We start from the raw sequence: 11,950 nt of genomic DNA on the forward strand, positions 1-11,950 counted from the left end.
ATATGTCTATAAAGTGATGAAGGCCTGGAAGCAGAATAGCAACTGTGTCTGAATATAAAGGTAGAAATGACATGCCTTGGCAACAGATTGGATATGGGTGATAAAAGTGAGGAATCAAGGATGGCACCTAGATTGCCCAGGTGCCTGGAAGGGTAAAGGTACTGCCTATAAATAATACTGAAGGTAGGGAGAGGAGAGGGTTTAGGGGAATAGACAATGAATTCAGTTTTGGACATGTTGAATTTACATTGTCTGGGATATCTAGTTTGAAATGTTTATTGGAGATGTAAGATTGTAGATAATCACAGAAGTTGGAAATGAATGAATAGATCTGAGAACTATCTGCATAGAGATGATTGTTGAGACCATATGAGATCAACAACTGAAACAGTACTGCAGGAGATTAAGAAGAAGGCACAGGACAAAGGTTTTGGGAGCTCTTATAATTAATCAGCATGATTTAAGTGAAGATCCTACAAAGGAGACCAAGAAGGAGGGTTCAATTGATTCCTTAGTGCTATATAGTGTGATGTCAAATTCTGTATAATTATTCAGTACTGTGCTAATGGAATTGTAGAAGAATGAAAACCATTTAAAATATGACAAATGAAACAGAATTTAGCAGGTAATTCTTCAATTTCTTTGTCATTTTTTTTCTCAAAAATAGAAGCACTCCCACCCTTTTCCAAATTTGTGAGGTTACTATTGCAAAAGGAGAAGATTTTATTTAAAAAAAACCATCCAACATACAGTTCATTCACTCATTCATTTGACCAATATTCAACTAATGAAATTCCAAATTGGGGAGCAGTGTGTTGTTTTTTTTCTTTTATGCCTAAGGGTCTTGACACTTTTTGGACTTCAATTAGCATCTCTATTTACATTATGCCCATATAAAATATTATCTGTTCTTAAATTCTCTGCTTCTTTGCAGTTGGAACTTATCTTTGTAACCCCAAGTGCCCCAATACAGTGCCTTATATATAGTCGGTTCACAATACATATTAATTTTTTAAAATAACTAAACTGAGAGAAGGCAATGGTATCATATTCTGTGCTTCATTCTCTTCTTGAAGCTTCAGAGATTTCTTTGTGTGTACCAAAATCCTTTCTTCAAAATCAGTAAAGATTATGTCTTTTAGATGATACTCCACTAATGCTAGGAATGTTAAATTTATAGGCAACATGATTCTGACACTTACTAATTATATAACTATGGTCAAGTCACCTAACTTATCTGAGTCTTTGTTTGTAAAATGAATCTAATAATAGCTAAATTACTACCAAATAGGGCTATTGAAAGGATTAAGCACAATAATCTAGGTATCTAAATTGGAGTCTTAGAACCTGGGTTCAAATCCCAGCTATGATATTTACCATCTGTAGGATCTTGGGTAAGCTACTTAACTTTAGTGAACTTCAGCTTACCAAATGAGAAGGTTGTACTCAATGACCTCCTACTAATTTTATGACTTTGCATACCTTAAAACATGATATGAATGCCACAAAAGAGAGGTCCAGCATAAACCACTTAGTAAGGGATTCATAGAATCTTATAGATGAAACAGACCTTGAATAATTATTAAGTGAGAGGCAGTGACCTTGGTTTATCCAAGTCTATTATTTAAACCTAAGAGATGGCAGATCCTGCCCAGGTTAAAAAAAAGCTTCTATAACATAATATAGTGGAAAGAGTGCTGGAACATCTAGATTCATACCCTTCCTCTGACATTCAGGTAAGTCACTGAAACCCCAGACATTTCAAACAGTAACCTAGGACTTATCATAGAAAGTTAAAATCTTCATTGTGGAGGAAGTCCCCACAGTAGGAATTCTCACCTTTCAAGATAGTTTGAATTGTTCATCTATTTACATATTCATAAATTTCTTTACATACAATTATCTAATTTTATAAATGAGAAAACTGAAGACTAGAAGAGTATGAATGACTTTTCCAAGTTCACATAGCTTGCTAATAGTGGAAGCAGAACTGGAACTCTGATCTTTTATACTCCATGATTACTGCTATATTTATCAATCATGCTGTTTCAAGACTTAAGGCTTAGGAAATTGTGACTTAGGGGCAGCTAGGTGGCACAGTAGGTAGAGCACCGGCCCTGGAGTTTGGAGTACCTGAGTTCAAATCCGGCCTCAGACACTTAATAATTACCTAGCTGTGTGGCCTTGGGCCACTTAACCCCATTGCTTTGCAAAAGCTAAAAAAATAAAAGAAATTGTGACTTAGAAGGTAAACTAAAAATATTATTTAGTAAAAAGAACATTATTCTAGAAGCCAGAGGACCGAAGCTCAAGTATTAGTTTTTCCATAAACATATGCTTTGTGAGTCTCCTCAGTGATAAAGCAAGATAGACCTGAGTTAAAATCTGGCTTCAGACACTTATTAGCTGTGTAACATTGGGCAAGTCATTTATCAGTTCCTTCAGTTTCCTGATCTATAAAAGAGAGATTAATAATAATAACACTCCCAGGTTAAATGGAATAATATTTGTAAAGCACTTGGTGCAGTGGCTGGTATGTATACATATATATATATATATATATATATATATGTATGTATATACCTGCTCCCTCTTATTATTGTCATCATTATTATATTATTATTATCAAACATGTGTCCATACTCACAGACATATATATATATATTTATAAAGTTTTATGATGAAAAGAACATCTCTATTGTTGTGATGTGCAATATTCCTGGATGGTTACATTTCATATTTTGAATAATCTTGGTAAAAGAGAAAAATGATTGAATCATACATATGCATATACATATATATATCTTATATATATCTTGTATGCTATTACCAATATATGCAAACAGTTATTTCAATCTGTGAATTAGTGACCTTCATGGAATTACACCATAATCTCTTTGGGCATCCTACCTTGATCTAGAGAAGTAATTTCCAAAAGTGTGCTGTAGCATTCTGGTATGCTACAGATTTATTTATTTACTTACTTAAGGCAATGGAGTTAAGTGACTTGCCCAAGGTCACACAGCTAGGCAATTATTAAATGTCTGAGACCAGATTTGAACTCAGGTCCTCCTGCCTCCAGGGCCAGTGCTCTATCTACTGTGCCATCTAGCTGGCCCCTCTACAAATTTCACTAATTGAGCTAGCTGTGAAATTGTTACTGCAATATTTAAAAAAAACATTCATTTGATATGTTTTCCCCCAGCATATACAGTCTGAGAATTATAATATTAAAAAAATGGATTACTGAACTAACCTCAAAATGTATCAACAACAATTAAAAAAAACAGATAGCATAGTGATTAAAGTTGACCTTGGAATCAGGAAGACCTGAGTTTGAATCCAACCTCAAACACTTGCTCAGACACTTGACCTCAGTCAAGTCATTTAATCTCTATCTGCCTCAGTTTGCTCAACTCTAAAGTGGAGACAATAATGACACCTATCTTCCAGGGTCATTGTGAGGATCAAATGAAAGAATATTTGTAAAGTATTAGCAAACCTTAAGCAATATATGTTCCAGTGATTGTTTTTAATTCCTGTATATGCACAGTTATTCCCACTCTATTACAGTGTTGCAATAACTTCAGTTCTTCATAGCAAAGAATATTGTGCCATGAAAAAAAATGTATAGAGACCTGTTGATCTAGTTCATTTGTACTGATCTATTGTGCATTCATTCATTCATTCATTCATTCTACAGCCATTTGTAAAATACCTGCCCTGACCAGTGGCCCTGTTCTCTGCATTTTGAGATTGCATATCTTCTGAGGAGACTAGATAATGACTTAATACATGCCTCAGAGAAAGAAGATAGCTGAGGAAAAGTGGAAGAACATCTATGAAAGAAAAAAGTGATTCTGAAGGATATGGGGAACATAACCTCAAGGGGAAACAAAAGAAGACTTTATTGTGATCCCAAAGAGCCTTGATTACAAATCAAATTGCTATAGTCTATGTATCCATATTCCTTTCAGAATGATTACATAAGCTTCAAGACAAAAAGAAATGTGATTTCCCTTTTGTTAAGACAAAGACAAATACCATTGTTTTGGGGATTAATTTTAAGTCATAAAGTGGATATTGTCAAGATGTACTTCTAAATAAGGCATGGCATTGTTTGGAATTTTTATAGCAAAGAAAATCAAATTGCTGTTATTTTCTGAAGGTTGGTAGTGAATAAGTTCCTCATTCTGCCCAGACCTGTCAGAGCAGTACTTTGGGTCTGATTTATTTCATCTCTACTATTCTGCAGAAGTATTACTAGATCAAGGGAGTAAAAACACACTAAAGAAACATTAGAATCATCATTACTTCTTTTGCACAGTTCTTGAGTGGATCAGATGGGATAGTGGAGGTGGAAAGTACTTTGTAGCTATTATTGTACTCTCCAAATATGAAAGTATTATTATGATTTCTGCACTAAATATGTCCTTAGATGCCTTGACTGATATGAAGGTAATTTGCCAGTGAAACATAGGTTCTGGAATAAGGCTTCAAGGACACACACCGTGCCTGGCCAGCAGAATACCCAAGTACTTCATTCTTTGGTCATGGCTTTTCATGAAATGCAGAATTCAGAGGGTTATATTTTCCAGGAGGGTTTTCTGCCTTTCCCCAACAGTTAATGCTTCCTTATGTTCCCCAAATGTTATTTTTGTATTTATTTTGTATTTATTCATATGGACACATTGTTTCCCCAAATTGGATATAAACTATGCTAGATGGTGGGGACAGGTTTATTTTTGTTTATGTATCCTAGTAGAATGCCTGCCATAGGGGAGGTTCTTACTTAATGCTTATTAGTTGGTTAATTTATATTAAATAAAAGAGTTCCCTTACTCAAGAAGTTGTTCCTCTCTATTAAATAAACTCCAGTAGCTTCCCATTACCCCAAGGATCAAATCATTTTATGGACTGATCCCATTCTCTCTTCCTCCCTCCCACCCTTCCTTCCTCCCTCCCTCCCTCCTTTCCTTTCCTTCCTTCCTTCCTTCCTTCCTTCACTCCATCTTTTTATATGGGGACTACCTCCAATATCTTGCATATATCTTATATGTAGATACTTGTTTTCATGTTGTCAACCTACTTAGAATGTGAGTCTCTTGAGGACAGGGGTTATCCCCCTCCCTTTTCTTGGTATCCTCTAGCACTTAGCATAGTGCTTGGTGCTCAATAAATGCTTGCTGTATATGATAATTATGAAAATTACAGATTTGTAAAGTATTTTGGTGAGACTAGTGATGGATGAATATGAAAGATGTATCGAAGTAGAGGACAAAAATATATAAAAATAATGCTTCAATAAACATAGAATGATGTGTAGTTATGGATAACTGTCAGTTCCATACCTGACCTGATCTTCCAAGACCTTGTGCCTTCTGGTCTATGTGAAAACCAGTCTTGTGTCTGTTCTTGAAGTTCCTCTACCTAAATTTGCCCATAAGGTTCTCTCCTTTGACTACTCAAGACATCATTGTGATGTCTTCTTCATTAACTACAATCCATCATGCTCCTTTCTTATGCATCAAAATTTATCTGTAAACACTCTATCCATTCCTTCAGGGTCTAGCCCTCTAGTTGGCTGATAGTGAGAGGTAATAGATATCAATCAGATAAATTAACTCATACATTTTGCATGGAAGGGATATTAGATATCATTGAATCTAACTCTTTCTTTTAGTAAAGAATAAAGTCTCTCAGGTCCAGAGAGGAGGACTGGGGAGGCAATATTGCATAGTGGATAGAACACTGGATCTAGCCTCAGAAACCTCATATATTTGCTAGTTGGTGTGATACTGCACAAGACACAACAACATTGTGAGATGATTAACCTTGATGGAAGCAGCTCCTCTCAGCAGTTGAGAAAGCTAGGACAAGGGTGTAAGACTGGCTATGGACAATGTTATCCGCATCCGGAGGAAGAAAAACAAAACAAAACAAAACAAAACAAACAACCCTTCAGAATCTGATGAACACTTTATAAAAATGATCTCTTTTGTATCTCCTTTCCCTTAATTCTAATTCCTCGTAGTGAAAGTAACTAATCTGTAAGCATATTTATCAAAAACGTACAATGCTAACCTGTTTGCCACTGAGGGAAGGGGACTAGGAAGGGAGGGTGGAAGGAAATTTTTTAACTTAAAAAAAAAAAAATATATATATATATATATATATGTGTGTGTGTGTGTGTGTGTGTGTGTGTGTGTGTGTGTTGTGTGTAAATGGATGAAAAAGAAAGAAAGAAAGAGAGAGAGAAAGAAAGAAAGAAAGAAAGAAAGAAAGAAAGAAAGAAAGAAAGAAAAAGAATCAATTCTGATAAACTGTGTAGGTGATTCAACCCTCGTCAAGAAATCGCATACAGAGCCGGGGGCCACTGCGGGTCCGTCCCCGCCGCGCCACGTCTCTCCTCGCGGTCCTCCGGCCGCCGCTGCTGACTCCTGCTGTCCCCGCCGCGACCGCCAGCCCCCGGGTCCTGCTTCACTTGGCCCTCCGGCTCAGAAACCACCATGGCAACCAGAGGCACAGTGACTGCCTTCCCTGGGTTTGATGACCGGGCTGATGCTGAAACCCTGAGGAAAGCAATGAAGGGACTTGGTACTGATGAAGAAAGCATCCTGACTCTCCTCACGGCGCGAAGCAATGCCCAGCACCAAGACGTTGCGGTGGCATTTAAAACTTTATTTGGCAGGTATCTTCTGGATGACCTGAAATCAGAATTGACGGGGAAATTTGAGAAACGCATTGTGGCTCTGATGAAGCCTGCCAGGCTCTATGATACCTATGAACTGAAGCATGCTTTGAAGGGGGCCGGAACAAATGAAAAAGTGTTGACTGAAATTCTGGCATCCAGAACTCCCAAAGAATTAGTGAGCATAAAACAAGCTTATGAAGAAGAATATGGCTCCAGTCTGGAGGATGATGTCATTGGGGATACTTCTGGGTACTACCAGAGGATGCTGGTGCTTCTTTTGCAGGCTAATCGAGACTCCGATAATGGACTCAATGAAGACCTAGTGGAACAAGATGCCAAGGCTCTCTTTTAAGCTGGGGAACTGAAATGGGGGACTGATGAAGAGAAGTTCATCACCATTCTGGGAACACGCAATATGTCTCACTTAAGAAGGGTCTTTCATAAATACATGACAATATCAGGATTTCAAATTGAAGAAACCATTGACCGCGAAACATCGATTGGGGCACCTGGAACAGCTGCTCCTTGCTATTGTAAAGTCCGTCCAAAGCGTACCTGCCTACCTTGCTGAGACGCTCTACTATGCCATGAAGGGAGCTGGCACTGATGACCACACTCTTATAAGAGTCATAGTTTCCAGGAGTGAAAAAGACCTATTCAACATCAGGAAAGAATTTAGAAAGAACTTTTCAACTTCTCTTTATTCCATGATTGAGGATGATACCTCTGGGGACTATAAGAGAGCCCTTTTACTCCTCTGTGGTGGAGAAAATGACTGATCTGGTCTCCTGGTAGAAAGCATCTTCCTCTGTGCCTGCCTCCCGGTGCCTTCCAGCTAGCCTCCCATTTAGCCTCATTTTAGTATATTAATGCTCTCTGTATTGCCTTATTCATACTAGCATGCTAATGATTGACCCCTAAGTGGAAGCATGTTGTAGAAGTGATTGTTGGGCTGCCTTTTGGTCCCGGCATTGAGGATTCCCTACTTTGAGGGCTGTGGGATCACAGAGCACTCTTCAGGGGCAAAAAAAAAGTCACCTCTAACTCCTCCTTAGGGACTAAGTTTAGAGCCTGGCTCAGGGATACTATTATCATATTATGATATGATGAAAAAATAAATCTGTGTTAAATAAATTATATTGGCTTTCATGTTTTTTCCTCAAATAAAAAAAAAAGAAATCTCATACAGAAAAAACAAAAACAAAAAGACTAGAATTGGAGTAAGGAGACCTGATTGACATTCACATTTTATTACTACTGCCTGGAAAACCTTGAACATGGTAGAGAATCAAAGATTTAGGACTGAATGAGATCTTTAAGTTCATTTAATAAAACTCACTCATTTTTTTTTGAAAAAAATATTGAAATCACCTCTTCCGAAGAACATTTCTGTAAACACAGAACATAAAGAGAAGATTGTATATGAAACCATGAGTCTCCATTTCATAGTACTTGGAGTCTTTTTACATTTCTTATGTTACTTTCAAAATTATCTTGTTTGCCTGTGCTTACTTTTAAATTTCTTTTTGTTCTTTTCTGTGCATTTTAAAAAATATTTCAATAGCCTCCCCTTTTTTTGACGCCAGTCTTCCTAACCTCATCCATCCACCTCAATTAAGAATACATGAAAGACAAAACAAAAATCCCTGGAACTGATAACCAGAATCAAGCAAATTATGTTCCACAATGACCACTATTCTGGTGGTTAAGTCTATGTTTTTGACCTTTTGAAATGTTATATTTTGAGATACTCTCTCATTTTTTTAGTAGAAGCTAACAGGATTTTTGTAATTTTGACTGTGGTAACTTGGTATTTAAATGTATGCCTTTCTGTATCCTGATTCAATCATCTCTCATTTAGGAGGTTGGTAACATATTTGAACATCAGAGTTCAGGAGACATGGTTGATGATTGCATTCTTACATTTTTTTCTGTTTTTTTCCAAGGCAATGGGGCTAAGTGGCTTGCCCAAGCCACACAGCTAGGTAATTATTAAGTGTCTGAGGTCGGATTTGAACTCAGGTACTCCTGACTCCAGGGCCAGTACTCTGTCCACTGCGCCACCTAGCTGCCCCCATTCTTACATTTTTAAAAGTTTTTCTTTACAGTGTTGTTATACTGGTATATATTGCTCTTTTGGTTCTGCTCATTTCATTCCACATTAGTTAAAAAGCTAGGCAGGCAGAATTCTCTGCAAACATAATTTTTATAATTCCCAGTGGCATAATAATATTTGGTTACATTGCTATACCACAATTTGCTTACCCATTCCTCAATTGATAGAACCTCCTTCATTTTAGCTCTGTCTTACTTCCTCTTTTAACCCCACCTTCAGTGGGAAGTTTGCTTGCAAATATTTATTCCTCAATATTGTCCTTCTTAACCCCAACTCAACACTCTCCTTGTGTATCTGTTGAATATTATTTCCTTGCCAAAGTATTTTTGTGCATGTGCAATCTACTTTTATTTCATGTAAGAATGCAGTTCATCCGATGTCCACTTCCTTCACCTCGTCAGCCATGTTTGTATTTTTTCCTTATGTATCTCCAATGTGGGAAATTGCAAATTCTGCCCCTTTCTATATCAATGTATTTCTTCATTTATCTACCTTTCTCTTTCCCCTTCTTTAAAACCCCAGAAAAGAATCAATCCACTTCTAGGACTTCTGTTTTTCTTTAACTCCCTTAATATCCTTTGGAGATATTAAATTCTGAATTGGCACAATTGTTAGAATTATTAGAATTAGAATATCAGTACTATGTCATTAAACAATCTCTCCAAGTTGCTTAAATAAGTACATATAATCTAGAATCTAGATGTTTGTGAACTCTTTTTTTAATTTCCTAATTCCTATTCTGCTATTGTCTTAATCAGAAATGCTTAAAAATCCTCTATTCCAGTTTTTATTCATTGTAGAATTATACTCAGCTTTTCAAAGTAAGCTATTCTGGTGGATAAGTCTATGTTTTTGACCTTTTGGAATATTATATTTTGAGATACTCTCTTATTTTTAGTAGAAGCTAACAGGATTTTTGTAATTTTGCCTGTGGTAACTTGATATTTGAATTGTTTCTTCATACTAGTAATATATTTTCTTTGTCAAATTATGACATTCCTAGGACTTTTAGGAATTTCTTTCAGAAGATGATGGGTGTTGTCTTTCTTACTTTACCCTTTGATTCTAACAGATATGGCAGTTTTCATTTATGATTTCTTGAAACAGATTCAAATTTTTTTCTTTAAAGCATAGTTTTCAGGGAGTTCAATGATTGTGAAATTATCTTTCCTTGTCTATTGTCTAGATCAGTCATTTTTAGTATAAGATTTCTTATATTTTCATCAATTTAAAATTTCATCTTAATATTTCTTACTATCATGGAATCATTGATTTGAGTTTGTTCCATTTTAGTTTTCAGGGAATCTAGTACTCAAGTAAGAACACTTTCTATTTTAAGCTATATATTCTCCCACCAATTCTTTCTTCACTAATTTTTACAATTTTTCTTATCCCTCTTGTTTCAGTTTTTCTAGGTATTTATATAGTCCTCGTGGAAAATCTATTTTTTCCTTTGAATCTCTGTCTGTTTTCATTATTAAACTTCCTCAGTAATTTCTCAGTAGATTCCTATATTTTTATGCCCCTTGAACACAAATCTTGTCAGCCTTCTTATGTCCCCAGTCCTCTCTTGTTGAAGTGGGAGTTCTTAAGTCTTGTTTGCTTGTTTGGGTACTGGTTTTGTTGCTGGCTCTGTTTCCTATTGCCTGTGGGCTGTAGGCTAACATTTTGTTCAATTCATGGGTAGAGGAAGTCACTTAGTATAATTCCTCTTTGAATGTTTTTGAGCATTCTGTTAATTTTGGGTTTTTGCTGGAGAACATGTAGGAGATCTCAAAGATCTACCTTCATTTAAGTTACCATCTTGGCTAGAAATCTCATAACTGTTAACCTCCTTCGGTATGCATATAAGGAAACCAAGGACGTGAAGTATTGAGGTCACACAAAAAGTAAATAACTGAATCAGGGTTCAAACTCAGCTCTTCTATCTCCAAATTCATTATTCCTTTCATCAAAGCTGACCCTTTCCATCTTTTGACTTCAGGTTCATCTCTAAAATGAGAATGTTGGACTAACTCTAAAGTTTATTCTGACTCTAAATACTATTATCATATTCAAATACCAAAAGGAGCTTCCTTTTCTCACATTTCTTTTTCCTTCTATGTTTTCCTTTTGATCTCTCTCTCTCTCTCTCTCTCTCCATATATATATATATATACATATATATATATATATATATGTATATATATATATATATGTAAATAAGACTATAATTTAGTAGTACCTGAAACCTTATAATATATTACTGAATATACCTTTAGATCAATTACCAACTCCCCCCCCCCCCAAAGAAACTTCTCTCAGGCTTTAGAAAAGCTTAGTAAAATAGTAATAAAATAAAACAAAATAAAGGTAATCACTTTGCTATAATCTTTTCAAATCTAAGAGAGAACTTTAGAGAATACTGAATCATTCTGAAATGCCTCTTGTGGCGGAATTTAGGATCCAACTAAGTACAGTAAGAATTTGTCTCTATTTTTACTGGTTTAATTCAAACAAGCATTTAAAAGAGATTTCCATTCAAGTACATAAGAAGAATAAGAAATATAGATGCTTTTTAAATTGAAGCTAAAATGCATATCAAAGGAATTTCATTATGCCCCAGAGTGAAACAATCTAAGTATGTTTCAGAGAAAAAAGTAATAGATTCTTTGAAAAAGTGCATTTCAAGATTTTAAGTACCCAACTTACTCTACATTATTGGGAGAACTAATTTTTTAAAAGTGCCATCATTTTTTTCTGGGTTCATAATTACATTATATCTTTTTTATGACTAATATCTGCAAAGTAAGTAGTATTTAGAAGTGATAAACAAAGGCAAAGTTCCAACGTTAAGAAGGATAAGAAAAGACTTTTTTTGTAGAAGATAGGATTTTAATTAACTATGACTTAAAGGAAGGCTGGAGAAGTTGGGAGATATAAATAAGAAAGGAGATAGTTCCAAGGATGAGGAACACCAAGTGAAAATATCAGGGGTTGGGAGATAGAATATATGTGCAAGGAACAACAAGTAGGCCAGTGTCATTGGTCCTTCCCATTGTTATCCTTCCCAGCAGAAACTTCAGCATGTCCTAGAGCCTCTCTGTCTTTCTCCATGGTGTCTTGTGTATTACTTTAAGATTTTCATTACTTCCTGTCCA

The 11,950-nt window shown here is 35.8% G+C and overlaps 1 protein-coding gene and 1 pseudogene across 1 annotated transcript in view; one reads left to right on the top strand and one right to left on the bottom strand.

Annotated features, from left to right (window-relative positions):
- LOC141506424 (biogenesis of lysosome-related organelles complex 1 subunit 4-like) overlaps window positions 1–6,511 on the bottom strand; it is a 33,615-nt gene extending 27,104 nt beyond the window's left edge. Inside the window, 1 exon segment of the mRNA XM_074213209.1 lies at window positions 6,363–6,511. Coding sequence (XP_074069310.1) covers window positions 6,363–6,511 — 149 coding nt within the window.
- Window positions 6,446–7,770, top strand: LOC141523723 (annexin A5 pseudogene; annotated as a pseudogene).
- The last annotated feature ends 4,180 nt before the right edge of the window (window positions 7,771–11,950 follow it).

The sequence above is a fragment of the Macrotis lagotis genome, chromosome 1 (genome assembly GCF_037893015.1).
Source record: "Macrotis lagotis isolate mMagLag1 chromosome 1, bilby.v1.9.chrom.fasta, whole genome shotgun sequence".
In the NCBI taxonomy this organism is placed as follows: domain Eukaryota; kingdom Metazoa; phylum Chordata; class Mammalia; order Peramelemorphia; family Peramelidae; genus Macrotis; species Macrotis lagotis.